The following is a 15,135-nucleotide window of genomic DNA, read 5'->3' as shown; positions in this document are numbered from 1 at the left end:
GGCAGGTTCTTTACCACTAGCACCACCTGGGAAGTCCCATACATGCTTCTTTCTGAGGGCCAGAACGTTGTCTTTTCATTCTGGTAACTTCAGTGCCCAGAACAATGGCTTCCACTGAATCCGTTAACCAAATGAATGTGAACAAGAAAATGTTTTCCAGAGCTAAACTGTGTGCTACAGATAATACTTTGTGCTAATTTAGACATGATCTACTTTCTGGGCTAGTGAACAATTTAATTCAGAATTACCAGTACATAGTATACTTGAAAAAATAATAAATGTTTCACTCATGGGTGGTTCATCCATGGTGGTTAGGTTTTTGTTGTTGTTGTTTGTTTTTTGTAAGACAAGCAAGTTCATGTTCCAGTTAGGTTAAAGAAGACTCACCATATGTGAGTTATTGTAAGGTTTTTCCTTTTGTATTCCCAATCTCAGTCAATGGTACTACCATCCCACTTATCAGGAGCCCAAGTCAGAGATCTGGTAATCACCTTGACTCATCCCTTACCTTCATCCCCACAAGGAATTTTCTACTGAGTCCTGGGCCTATCTCTGTTTACCTCCTAGATACCTTTGAATCTATCATTTCCTCATTACTACTGTTCTAGGTGGGCCCTCATTTTTGTTTGAACTATTCAAACAGCCTCCTAACTGGACTCAAAATTTTCAGCCTTCACCCACTTGAGTCTAGGCTCCACACCTCTATTAGTATGCTCCAAGTACAGACCTGATCATGTGATTCTCTGGTTCAGGGTTCCTGGAGGCTTCCCCAGCACCTACAGGGTAAAGCTCAAACACCTTGGCATGGAATCCAAGGTCCTTCATATCTGGCTCCTGCGTCATTCTCCATCTCATCTCCCCCACTAGAACCTTATGCTGTCACCAAAATGAACAACTTGCAGCTCATGATCAGATCCTGCTACGTGATTTGGCTTCTTCTCTTAAAATTCTAGTACCAACATCTACCACCAATTCTATATTCAGGTGGTATTGAATGAGTTAACATTCCCAAGCATATGCCTTTATACCTCCTTTGTGTGCTAGTCTCTGCCTAGAATGTCCTTCTAAGTTTTCTTCCTGGCAAGTTCTTATGCATCCTTCAACTCAGCTTCAGTTAAGCCTCTTCTAGGAAGTCTTCCTTGATTTTTTGGAATAAAGTTAATAACTTCTCTGTACTACGATTGCACCTTCTCTCTCTCTCTTTCTGACACTTTTGCTTTTTTCTTGCTTTTGTTCTTGCTCTCCTTCTTTGTACTTAATCCATCATCCTTCTGTCTATATCTATGTATTTGACATCCCCTTATAGATCGTGTCTTAAGGACAGGAGCCATGTCTTATGCATCTCTGTATCCCCAGTGCTTCTTCATATAAAGCTGTGTGTGGAATACATTGGTTACTCAATAAATATCTGTTGAATTAAAAACAAATAAAATTAGGAATTTCATTTTGTAAATGTCCCATATTTTAAGACAGAGATGTATTTTACTTGAATTATATCTATCACCAATTTAATGATTCCTGAGTTGCTATTTCATTTTTCAAATTGCCTCCCAGATTTCTACAACACTGTGAACTACTCTTATTCAAGCTAGCTATTAATGGTTAGTAAGGACCTGGAGCTTAATTTTTTTAGTAAAATGATGATTTTAAAGTCACTTCAAACCATAGTTTTATTAATAGTTTAAAGTCTTCTAAGAAAGTTATACTATAAGTTGCTGAGCAAACTGTTTTTCGTAGACTGAGCAAAATTAAGTAAGCTTCAGCCCAAGCCACTTTCTGAATTATGACCAAATCCAATTGGCAGGCATTAGTTAACAGTGTTTTATGGTAGTAAATGATTCAACTTTTATTTCTGTGGTATGCAGGATAAAAACAACAATAACAAAAACTGGAAATGAATCCTTTCACAAGGACTGTGTGTATATGTGTGCACATGCTCAATCATGTCTGACTCTTTTGCGACCCCATGGACTGCAGCCCACCAGGCTTCCCTGTCCATGGGATTTCCCAGCCAAGAATACTGGAGTGGATTGTCATTTCCTTCTCCAGGGGATCTTCCAGGGATTGAACCCACATCTCTTAGGTCTCCTGCATTGGCAGGCGGGTTCTTTACCAGCTGAGCCATCAGGGAAGTTCCATAAGAATTACCAAAAGACAACCATTTTGATGCACTCCTGCTTCTGAATTTAACTGCTATTCAAATAAAATGGCACCCCGACGTCCATTACCAGTCACAGGAGAGTGTGTGCTGCCATCTACTGATGCAAAGCAAGTGAACAGGAAACCTTGTTTACAATTCTGAATTACAAAACAAGCTTTTACAGTGACCTCTTTCATCAGAGCCATTATAATTTGTATTCATAAATTATACTAAAGATAGGATTAAAAAAATATTGTGACACAATAGGCACAAAGTGAAGAAAACCAGCCAGTCAAAATCAAAAGGAAAAAATGATAGCAATACCAGAAAAACTTCCAACCAGAGCAATTTTCTAAATGAGAAACAAACCATTCACTTTAAAGGACAAGGATTTAAGAAATCACTAAATACTAGTATTTAAAAATGGGGCTCATGATGCAGTTTCATTGACAGAAAAGTCAATCAGTGTATTGTCCTACATATCAAATAAACTAAGTTGTCCAACCATGAAAAGATTTTCTCTTTGGCATAATGAACATTCTGATTTCTGCAAACAACCAAATAAAAAACAAAAGAACTCTCTAAACTCATATTGGCTCTATTTGAGGGTAAATTAAGAGAAAGAATTTTCAGTGGGAAATTTCAGCTGGGGTGGGGGGCGGCAAGAGAAGGAGGTGTGGGACCCAGAGGAGGGAAGCCCGAAACCAATTTCTAGGATTGCACAATTTTGCTGACAGTCAGCACCTTTTGAAAAAATTCAGTAAAATGTAGGGGTTTCTTATTTTCCATCAGATTCAGACCAGACCACAATGAACAAGCCAGACCCAGGCCATCCATCTGTGTAAAACTGAAAGATGATCTGTTCATTTCAGCCATTAATGAATGGTCCCAAGGGCTGGCCCTCACAATTGCTATCTGCATGGAAGAACAGCCTGACAGCTTTGTGGTCTGGGCTACCCACCTCACAGTAATCAGATTCCTGAGACTAAAGGTGAGGCCACCCTTCCCACTTTCCCCGCTTATAGTGGAGTCCACTTTGACATGGACTGTGCCTACATTATAATAAATCTATTGAGATTTGTAATAGGTATCAAATAATCATGTTTACTAAAGCAAGGCTGTCATATTTTTAAAATCTGATATAATAGGATCTGCAAAATAAAGAAAACTAAGGCATTAAGTATTCCAAGAATACTTGAACTGAAATTATCCAGGCAATTCTTTCCTTTATTCATCCCTTTTACACAAAGAGACAGCCAGCATATGCAGAAGCAAACTGAATAATGGAAATAATACAAGCTCCAAAGGCAAAGAGATTTGAATTCCAACTCTGGCTACATCACGCATTAGTTTGGTGATCTGGTAACTTTAGCTTTTTGAGGCTTACTTTCACTGATCTGTAAAATAAGGCTAGGAAAATCTACCACAAGGAATTACGGTGAACATTAAACTTGATAATGTATGTAAAGTGGCCAGCAGAGAAGGCACTTAGTAAATGGGAATTATTTCTGCTTTTATTCAGGAAATAGTTGGTGTCAGCACTAAAGAGGCATGTTTAATCACGTACAGTAAAGTCAATTGGCTAAACCCTCAGTTCCAGTTCTGAGCACTTACTGACTACTGTAACCCGAAACTTAGCCTTCCCAAATACCTCTGTCTCAGATTGTTCCAACATCAGCACTGCTGACATTTGGGGCTGAATAATTCTTTGCTGTGGAGGAGAAAGGAAGGAGGCCTATCCTTTGCATTACAGTGTTTAGAAGCATCCTTAGCCTCTATCCACTAGATGCAAGTGGCATTCCCTGTGCTGTGAGAATAAACATGTCTCCAGATACTGCCAAATGTCCCCTGGAGGGCAAAATGGCCCTACGACCACCTCTGCAGAGTCTTCCTGTGGCCTATAGCCTACACCATTCTCTTCCTTTTCTGAGTTCTTTTAGATGGACTGTTGCATGACCAAGAAAGTGTCCTCTTCTCTAATTGTGGCACATTATTAAACCTTATCTTACAAATAAAATTGTAAGCTTCTTAATATCAGGAAATTGTTTTTTTGATTGTTTCCTCCAAAAGACTCTGGCAGAGAACAGACAAATAGGAACCCGGTCAAGAGGCACTTGTTTGTTCATTTTTTCACCCATTCAATCAAAAAGCATCCATTAAGTCCTTTTATGTACCAGGCACTTTATTAGAGCTGGACATGTGGGAAAAGAAGACACAACCTCATCTTTAAAGAGCTCCTGGTCTAGTGAAGAAGACAGACAAGTACAGTGGGATTATTTGCTGCAGTGGTTCAAAGTTCAGTCACTAAATTGTGTCTGACTCTTTGAGACCCCATGGACTGCAGCATGCCAGGCTTCCCTGTCCTTCACCAATTCCCGGAGTTTGCTCAAACTCATGTCCATTGAGTCGGTGATGCTACCAAACCATTGCATGACAGAGGCAGTAAAAAGATCCCTCAACTCATACTAGAGAGACAAGGATAGCTTTCCTGAGGAGGCATCTTTTGAGCTGAGGTTTGAAGGATGAGTAGGAGTTAGACTGAGGGCATAAAGTGTAGAAAACTTGCAATTTGTTAGATACTTTTGGAGTATGAGTTTAATGAGTATGCTTCACAGAACTTTGACTCTTTTCAACAGAGAATTTTTTTTAAGTCTCTCACCCAGAAAGGTAACTAGAAAAGGAGTGTTTTGTAAAATGGAGCAACTGTGTATGCACAAGCATGGATATACTAATAACACTGCAAGTAGGAGGCTGAAAGCATCTGCTGGCCCTGACTTCCTGTCCATATAGCAATGCTCCTAAATTAAGAGGAAGGGCTATTTTATTGTGGCTGCCCATTTTGATTGACTGTGTTGGATTCTGAGGTTGAATTATCTATCATGATTGATCAGGTGGGCGTCCCTGGGGTATGATCATAGGATATTTTTCATCAGACTGTTTCATCTCTTTGGGGGGAGATATAATCTTAAAATAAAACTTACTACTTAATTCATTTAGTGAAGTTTTCCTCTAAATTGATTTTTTTCAAGTGAAAATATTTGGTTTCTGTGTAATTAGGAGTAAGGGGGGTGGAGATTTAAAATATACAGTGCATCTCAAACTTTTTATCTCATGATGTCAGGGAGCCTGCAAGCAGGTTCAAATTTTTAAAGGTTTAATTCCCACTCAAAGTGGTTTATGAGAAATGCTCCCATGAAGAAACAGATGATGGCAGAAAAAAACTCACTTAGCTTCTCTAGGATCTCCTCATCTGTCATTTTGGACTTTTTCCTTTGCCGATCTGTGTTTCTATACAAAGTACTGGAATTGGCATTCTCAGCAGAAGGTGGTGTGACCTCTTTATTTGGTGCTGCTGGTGAAGCAATCGATTCAACCACGGAACGAGTGTAGATCTTAAAGACAAAAAGTTTTGTTATAAGTTAAAGACAATTGATGAACCAATACTGACACATCAGAATCAGTGAAAGTCTGCAGTTTACATGTGGTTCACTCTTTTTTAAAAACATACACACAATGATTTATTATCATGTACTTTCATAATTATTAAATGTATCCTTTACAATTATGACTTTAGAAGCATCAATTTTTGCAGATCATTAATATATTCAATTACTGACTCAATGGACATGAACTTGAGCAAACTCTGGGAGACAGTGAAGGACAGGGAAGCCTGGCGTGCTGCAGTCCATGCAGTTGCAAAGAGTCAGACATGACTTAGCAACTGAACAACAACAGCAATAAAGTCAGTGTCCCTTGAATCTAAAATCACCGAGTGTGGGTGATACAGATACTAGTGAAAATTCTGTAACTAAATAGTTATATAACCCTAGATAATTACATCATCTTCCTAAAGTTTTATGGTCTGAGTATACTTGCTATCTCTCTTCTAATTCTCAAAATTTATGTTTGACCTTCTGCCTTGATTCTTTCTTTCCAGAAATGCCTTCTCTGTCTCCTATCATCTTGTGTATGAGATGGCAGCCTCCAGGGCTATCAATTTCTATAGAGGTATTTACCGAACTGTATTTACCTACAGAAGTCAAGCAGGAGGAACTAGAAGAGCAAACTATAATAAAGGTAGCATTAGGCTACTATATTTTTGGCCACACACAGACTGGATCAATAGAATTATGATATTCAAGTATCCTATTTTTCATTACTTTCAATCCAACAACTGTATGGTTCACTCTTAATGTTGCAGATTCTATGGGTTTGGATGAGTGTATAAACATGTGGGCTTCCCTGGTGGCTCAGTGGAAAGAATCCACCTGCCAATGCAAGAGACGCAGGTTCAATCCCTGGGTCAGGAAGGATCTCCTGGAGAAGGAAATGGCAACCCACTCCAGTATTCTTGCCTGGAAAATTCATGGGATTGCAAAAGAGTCGGACAAGACTGAGTGACTAAACAACAACGTAATGATATGCACCCATCATTATGGTAGCATACAGAATATTTTCTCTGCCCTAAAATTCTTCTGTGCTCCACCTATTCATCCCTCCCTCCACCCTGCCCCTCAGCCTTTAATAAGCTTTTAAAGACAACTGATTTCTATTAAAAAAAAAAAAACTTTACAATGCTTCAAGTATACTGCCCTTGAAAGCTCATAGGAGTTAGTCTTTTGAGGCCCCCAAACATGCTGTGCTAATTGCGGTCTTGGTTCCTCTGCTGATGCAATACTTCCTACGTGATTCCCATGGATTTCATTCTCTAGCTTAACTTCTGCCATGGTTTTAAAATTTAGCACTTATTTATATATTGTTTGGTATTATTCTTTTGCTTTCACGTGCTAATCTGTATCTCTAAATAGTAGCCCGAACCAAATTTGTATCTTAGATTCTAGTTCTTCACCAGCTGAGCCACAAGGGAAGTCCAAGAATACTGAGTGGGTAGCCTATCCCTTCTCCAGGGGATCTTCCTGACCCAAGAATCGAATCAGGGTCTCCTGCATCACAGGCAGATTCTTTACCAACTGAGCTATCATTGCAAGAAACCTGGGTTTGATTCCTGGGTTGGGAAGATCCCCTGGAGAAGGGAAAGGCTACCCACTCCAGTATTCTGGCCTGGAGAATTCCATGGACTGTATAGTCCATGGGGTCACAAAGAGTTGGACACGACTGAGCGACTTTCACTCACTCATTCTAGTTCTGGGAACACAGATGCTCAGTAGATACTGAGTCATCAACTAGTTTTGAACTCTAGGATTGTTTCAAAGGACATCTGTTGAATCATTTGGAAACAGTCACTTTGGACTTACTGATTTTGTATGCTCTGGTCTTGGTGCAATGACTGGTGGGGGCTCATTGTCATCTTCTTCTTCTTCCTCTTCTTCATCTTCTTCTTCAGACACAGGAGGAGCCAAAGGAGGCTCTGATGCTGTTTTCGTACTCTTAGGATAAAAACAAAGACCAGGTATTAACTCTTCATTGTTTTTCTTCAGAAATGAGAAAAGGAAGATAAGATATTTAAGCATGTAGGGATAGGAGGGAATTTCATCTTTTACACATTAGCAGAACTGTCTGCAGTTTGGTGGCCAGGACCTGCACACACTCAGAGATAACTTGAGGTCAGGATTTAAGCACCATGAGATTTTAAAAGTTCCTTTCATTTTCTACTGAGCTCAAAAACAGTGAACTATTCATATAACATTTTTGAGTTTTAATGTTTTTTAAATCAATGAATATATTGTAAAAATCAAATTGCTAATAAAGTCTTGAATTTGTACCAGGCCAGTTGTCATTGTGTTGACTGCTGACAGTTTATCGACAAGAAAAGGGCTATTTTGTGCCTAAAGATAAGAGCATGCACCTGGATATGGCATAAATGTGTGTGTGTGTGTGCTGTCACTTCAGTCGTGTCTGACTCTGTGTGACCCTATGGACTGTAGCCCACCAGGTTCCTCTATCCATGGGATTCTCCAGGCAAGAATACTGGAGTGGGTTGCCATGACCCTCCTCCAGGGTATCTTCCTGACTCAGGGATCAAACCCACATCTCTTGTGTCTCCTGCACTGGCGGGCAGGTTCTTTACCACTAGCGCCACCTGGGAAGCCCCGATAGTACAATAAATACACACAAATGTCCAAATAGCCTCAAATTGAAGAGTAGGTCCCTGAACAGTATTTAGTATTTAATAACACTAATACCAACGAATTTGTGATGGATGAGAAGCAAATCAGATTCCTACGACTATGGGAGGCATCATTAACTCCACATTAATTATATAGCTATTAGTTTAACACATTTAGTGACTACAACATTGTTTCTATTTTGATTCCCATCCAGGCTACTAGAAGATGCTGAAACTTGTAAACAATTCAGAAGGCGTTGTTAATCCCATGAAGTCACACCCTATAGGATAGCTAGGTCTACTGGGAGTGTTTCTAATGCAACAAAAGCACAAGCAGTGTGAAGTACAACCTCCTCCTAAAACCACAAGAAGTACATAAAGTGCAATTCCACAGTCCTAAGTTACTGAGTCCCAAAAAAGTGATCCAACTTGACCTTAAGGTTCCAAATTTAGTTCATTTGATCAACAGAAACCCACCCTTAGTCAAGTAGTTTAATCAATTATCTCCATCTGGAAATTCGGCCAGCCCTTTGAACTCAAGTTGCCTGATGGCAAACTCGGCATCTTCTTACAGAAATATGCACCTCTTGAAAGATAATGTCCTCATCTTTTTGGCTACCCGCATATCATTCAAAACCTGCAATTATCTTTGACCGAAACCTTTCCTCCAACATCTAATCAGTAACCTAGATATCTCTGGAATTTAAATCTAATCTCCATTCCCACTGCCACTGTCTCACGTAGGCCCACATCACCTCTGGCCTTGGATACTTGCAATATCTCCCCAGTCGGTTTCCCTTCATCCAGTCTTACCTTCTGTCCTTAATTCCTTCTGAACATGTGTGATCAAATCACCCTTCATAAGCTTTAATAACTTAACTCTCTTGTTCAACAAAACTTCAAGGGCTTCCCCCTGTACACTTACTTAGACCAGATTCCTTAGAATACTATTTAAGGGCTTCTATGATTTGGCTCCAACCTAACTTTCAAAGCTGAACTCCTATGATTCCTTTTCTTGCATCTCAGTCTTCATTCAAATTCTTACCCTTTTGTCCCCTTGCTCTCTTCACTACCATGCCCTTTATCATGCTTTCCCTTTGCCAAGAATACCCTTCTGTATCTTCACAGATCCAAATCGCATCTGAACTTTAGGATCGAGTTCAAATTCCACATTTTCTACGAAGCATTTTTCTAATTCAACATTCAAAATATGTACCAAGTGCGTATTTTGTACTAGGCCCTTGAAAAGGGCCTGCTTCCTTTATCCCTCCCCAGATAGAAGGAAGCTCCTTTCTTTGAATTCTCATAGAAAATGAACATATTTTATGGTGTGTAACATGATTCATATGGTACTGTGCTTCTTTATATTTATATTTCTCTTCCCTAACTCGACTGAGCTCTAAATTTCCTAGTTTTGATAAGGAGGCATTGATAGATACATGTTTTAAAAAGTAAATTCCAGTTGTTCTTATCTTCAAACAGTGAGTTCATTCGTTTCTTTCCTGATCTGATGGAATATTTTGAACATTATGTAGATTTAGTTTTAATTCTACAAGTAAAACGAATAGAAGCAAGCTAAAAAAAGGCCAATGTATCTTAGGAGATAAAAGCTGTTTACAATAAAAACCAACACATGGACCATCCTAGGAAGTTGGTGTTCAAAATAACTGACCTCCCTAAAGAGATAACAACTATTTGTCAACATACCTATCTAGTATTGCACAATAATGACAGTAATTAAATCAAGGGAGGTAAGGTATGTGTTGATGATGGAAGGTTGGCATTTCTGTCTTTCCCACTTTGTTATCATCTTTCTTCATGTGCTGTTTTCAATGGAGTTCAGGAAGCTGTCACGGCAAAGAAGCAGCAGGAGGGCAATGAGCAGTGAGAACAGGAGGGCTACCTTCTGCTCTGTTCTGAGAATTCTGAGCAAGGCACCAGTACCAGGGCCTCATGCAAGTCTCATGTGTGGAGAGAATGAGTTTTCGTCCTTGTTGCCATCTAAAAGCAGCAGCAGTAGTAGCTTACATTTAATGAACACATAGTAGGTGCTAGGAAATGTACTAAGTATATTATATGCATTATCATATTCAATAGTCACAAATGTTTTAGGAAGCAAGTATTGTTAGTATTCCCAGCTAAGACTGAGGAAAGAGAGGGTCACAGAAATCAAGCCAGGTCACAGAAATCAAGCCACTTTCCCCAAGTGGCCTCCACTTGTAAGTGGAGGAAAAGACTAACAACTTATGTCCAGAGCCTTTAGTCTTTTAAGTTTTCTCTTTAGTTGTGGTAAAATAGACATAATATAAAATTTACCATTTTTAAGTGTACAGTGCAGGAGAGTTACGTATATTCACATTGCTGTGCATCCATCACTGCTATCCATCCCCCGAATTCTTTTCATCACTGAAACTCTGTACCCATTAAACAACACCCCATTTCTACCTCACCCAGCAACCACTTTCTGTATCTATGATACTGACTGCTTTAGGTACCTTATATATAGACAGAATCATGGTATTTTTCTTTCTGTGACTGGATAGTTTCACTTAGCATAATGTCCTAGAGGTTCATCCATGTTGTAGCATATGTAAGAATTTCCTTCCTTTTTAAGGTTGACTAATAATCCATTGTAAGGATATACCACTTTTGTTTATTCATTCATCTGTTGATGGACACTTGGACTGCTTCCACATTCTGGTTACTATGAACATTGCTGCTACAAATATGGGTGTATAAATACCTACTCAAGACTCTGCTTTCAGTTCTTCTGGGTATACATCCAGAAGTGGAACTGCTGGATCATGGTAATTCTCTTCTAAATTTTTGAGGAACTGCCATATTATTTGAGAGTCTTTAATTTTCACCAGTAATGATTTACTGCTGTCACACTGACTGCCCAGGGTGACATCAGCAGGTTAGCATTTGTCCTCTATAAAAGGAAGAATTAGCTTGATTATCTATGACTCTGAATAAGCAGTTAGGAAACTTTCGCTAATGTTAATTAAAATATTTCACTCTTAAGGTAGCAAACAGGGCAGGAAATTATTTCTATCAGGTTATCAAAATGAAACTCATACAAAAAGAAGCCTTGTCTAAGATGATTTTCTCTGTATGAGTATTCTTTCAGATACTATAGCACTTTCAAGGCCCTTGAGCTAAGTTCCTTATTTTCCAGTCACTTCTCTGATAAAACTATCTATGGGACTTTTAGTTATCCCCTCCCCACTTCATCTCAGTTTGTTGGAATAGGTGACACCAAAAGATGTAGTGGTATGGCCTTAGACAAGTTATTTCACCTCTCTGAATCTCATCTGTAAAATGGAGACAGTGATAAGACTTACTTAATTGGGTCATATTCTGAGTGAGAAAAGTCAATCCCCAAAGGTCATATACTATATTATTTCATTTATGTGAAGTGTCCAAAATGATAAATCCATAAAATCATATTAGTGATGCCCTAGGGCTAGGGTGGGGTGGATGGGGTTAACTCTAGGCAGACTTGGGAGACCTTATTGGGGTGATGAAAATGTTCTAAAATTGGATTATGGTGATAGTGGTACAGGTATATACATTTACTAAAACTCATCATCAAACTGTACACTGTAAAAAGGGTGAATTTTATCATTTTAAATTATACCTCTTAAACTATTTTTTTAAAAGACTCTATGTGTATCTAAAAACTGGGCCTGCACAATTATATTCTGTTGGACCACCAGAAATACCAAACATACAAGACCATTTTCAATTTTTCACTTACCGAAGGATGGGCTGCTATGTATCCATGTGCACTTTTATCTGAAAAGTGAAGATAAAGATATTAGCTTTGTTTTATAAAGACTGCCTCATTGAAAGACTATGCTCTAAAAAACCACATGTGTTTGACCAGAAGGAAAATTTTCAATTCAGTATTAAATAGATATCATGACAAATGATGTTTTTCTTAAAATAGTTCATACCCTTGCATCATCACCATATTCTTGCCATCCCATTTTATAGGTTTTAATGAAGGCCTCCAGTGAATTGCACCTATACTGAGCAATGCTGAGATTACCTACTGCTGACTGGTATGACTCTACTCATCTATATTCAGAATTTTTCCTCAGCTTCCTCCTTCCCTCTCCCCCTCCTTCCTTCTTTTCCCTTCCTTCCTTCCTCCTACCCTGCCTTCTTTTCCCCTTCTGTTCCTTCCCTCCCCTTCCTACGCTATTAGTCACAACATGAGAGCATCAAGAAAACACATGGTGAGTTTCAGAATACAGCAATAACTCAGATACTGTTGAGTTCTAAGCTAGATTTCAGGATCTCATCTTTGTAAGCTGAGAAAATTCGACACATAAAAATAAAACGGTTAAAAAGCAGTGGCAACATGGAATAAAGAACAAATTCTGCAAAGCTGCCCTATGTATTAAAACCAATGCCAAGAGGGAGGGGCTCTTTATAGCTGGAGCTGTAATGATAGTATTCTCTTCTTCCTTTACATGTAAAATAATAAATTGCTTTAGAGATTCAACCCAGATTATCCTTTTCAAAATGCAAAATTATTCTTTGGTATATTTTCCAGTTGTTTATAGTGCAAATTTGGACATCAGCATGTCAAAGCCCAGATCACATGCTAGCAAATGAAGCTGAGATAGGGCAGGAGGAACACAGCCATTTTGATCTCTTATACCAAGACATATGTCTTTTTTGTAAGTCTAATTTTGAGGTCTGATCAAAATAATCCAGCAACCATAAAATTTGCGCTGTGCCATCATGGTGCAATTCAATGATCAAAGGGATAAAATAATAAATTTCAAGAGACCAGGGTTTGATCCAGACACCTCTTATTTCATGAACACATCACAAGGCCTGATCCTAAGTGACTTGACTGTCTTCACACCAGTGAAGAGACAAAACAACAATTGTGACTGCTGATCCAAACTGACAATTACTACTTCACTGGACAATTTCTTTGTTTGAGCTCTAAAATCACCCAAGTACCATAAATCTTCTAACATCAACTTCAGCTTCCAACTTATCCTCTGGCTGACTTATGTTGAAGTCATTTGGAAAAGGAGCTTGATCTGTCTTCAAATGCCCTCCAGGCATTCTGTTCTAATCCTGAAGTTCTGAGACTGAAATGACTTCAGTTTTTTGTTTGTTTGTTTTGGATGTGCTGCACAGTTTGCAGGATCTTAATTCTCCAGCCAGGGATCGAACCCAGGCCCGTGTCAATGAAAGCACGGAGTCCTAACCTCTGGACCACCAGGGAATTCCTTCTCCTTTACTTTTTTTTTTCATTTATTTTTATTAGTTGGAGGCTCCTTTACTTTTTGATATCTTAGATTTATTCTTACCTCCCGATGTAAAGCTCATGTATTTCTGGTTGTTGACTGTTTCTTTGGAATCATAGAATTTGAGAACATCTAGAACAGCTTGGGGGTTCTTCTTCTGTTCCAGCTTTGTTATGTTGGAGGTTTGGAGTAATCGTGCCCATTGCTCAGGAATTCCCTGTGGACAACCAAAGGGAAAGAATGGCAGCTCAGAACATTCGGCAGCTGCATTTTCATGTTCCAGTAAAGTTCTTCACCAAGAAGCCCATGCTACCTGTAGGATTACACTTGGGAAACTGAAGTTACACTCTAGATTTAAAGTTAGTAACTTAATGCAATCATTCTCTTCTCTAATTAAAACACATAGGTAAAACTAGGATCCAACTTAAAAAGGGTGGGTGGGAGTATGACTGTGATAGAAAAAAAAAAAAGCGCATGAAAATCACCTCCATATTAACTCTGCTCATCCATGAAATGATGTTTACGGCTTAGCTTATTTTTTTCTGGCGACTCAGGGCAGACATAGCAAGACTTCTCTAAATTTGTGCACAGCATAGTATAGTTCAGATCAATAGGTTTTATACGGCTAGAATAACATAAGCTGTTTCTGAGCATGTTGTAATTAGAATATCTCTTAGAATAAAAGGAAAGCCTCAACCTTGGTCAGTTTATATTTTGTGATTATCAAATGCAATTTTTTGGGGGGTCTAGAACTTTAATATAAAGAAGGATTGAGAGGAGAAAAAAACAGAATCATGGCAGAACAATAACCACAGGAATGCTAAATAGTAAAGGCTGCTTTGGGTATTTTCCCTGCAGCTTTCTCCTCTCCTCCCTCTATCCCCTCCTCCCCACTTCGTTTATTGGCCACATAGAACCTGGGGACTGTGGCAACCAAGCCAAAGCCTTGTGAAAATTTGCAATCATCCAAAGTATTTAGAGCAGAGAGGAGGGAGTGTTTGGTACTCTAACCAAGGAGAATTGCAAAGATTACACTGGGAGGTGAGCTTTGCATCCTTTCCTACATGTTCGGCCTATGGATGCCCCCATTTCATAATTATCCAACCTCCAAGAGCAACTTGGAGCGAGAAACAGACACACTATTCCTGAAGTGCATCTAGACACAATTTACGTGGCTTTGTCCTATGAAGTCTCGGCAAAACAATGTGTGACGTGGGCCTCCAGAGTTTGGGAATGACAACAAAAAAGTGAGATAAGCCAAGCAACAACTCTACTGCACACACATGAACCTGCTGCTGCAGTGCTATGACATCTCAAAGAAGCACTTTGATGCAAGCTTCTTTTGGGCCTGTGACGCACCTCTGGGAGCTTCCCTGGGCACATCTGTGAGCCATAGAGATCTGGCTGTAATGGACGTAAATAAAGAAAGAAAAGAAAGTTAAAACAGGATGTGGGACAACTTAGAAGGTGGGAGGAGATGAAACCAATGGGTCTGAATGGGGAGGGGGTAATCCCTTCTAAAGTGGGGCGGTTGTGAGAATAGGGAGGTATTAACTAAATAAGGGCCAGGACAGGCTACAGGACAACAGATTTCAGAAAACAGAGAAAACGACAATGTTCCAAAGTTTGGATGCAACAATTCCACTTTTGGT

General features: G+C 39.1%; 1 protein-coding gene across 10 annotated transcripts in view; it reads right to left on the bottom strand.

Moving 5' to 3' along the window:
* Positions 1-15,135, bottom strand: part of PAK3 (p21 (RAC1) activated kinase 3) — a 288,728-nt gene that overhangs the window by 57,129 nt on the left and 216,464 nt on the right. For 8 of the 10 annotated variants that reach the window (XM_070462202.1, XM_070462204.1, XM_070462200.1 and 5 more), the window contains 5 exons: positions 14,843-14,887; positions 13,547-13,700; positions 11,968-12,005; positions 7,396-7,527; positions 5,367-5,532 (listed from right to left, as the gene is read on the bottom strand). In XM_070462202.1, the coding sequence (XP_070318303.1) occupies positions 5,367-5,532; positions 7,396-7,527; positions 11,968-12,005; positions 13,547-13,700; positions 14,843-14,887 (535 nt within the window). The remainder of the gene's footprint in view (positions 1-5,366; positions 5,533-7,395; positions 7,528-11,967; positions 12,006-13,546; positions 13,701-14,842; positions 14,888-15,135) is intronic. The other 2 variants (XM_070462207.1, XM_070462208.1) reach the window with 1 other exon arrangement.

The sequence above is a fragment of the Odocoileus virginianus genome, unplaced genomic scaffold (assembly GCF_023699985.2).
Source record: "Odocoileus virginianus isolate 20LAN1187 ecotype Illinois unplaced genomic scaffold, Ovbor_1.2 Unplaced_Scaffold_1, whole genome shotgun sequence".
Classification (NCBI taxonomy): domain Eukaryota; kingdom Metazoa; phylum Chordata; class Mammalia; order Artiodactyla; family Cervidae; genus Odocoileus; species Odocoileus virginianus.
This window is presented reverse-complemented; position numbering and strand designations above follow the sequence as displayed.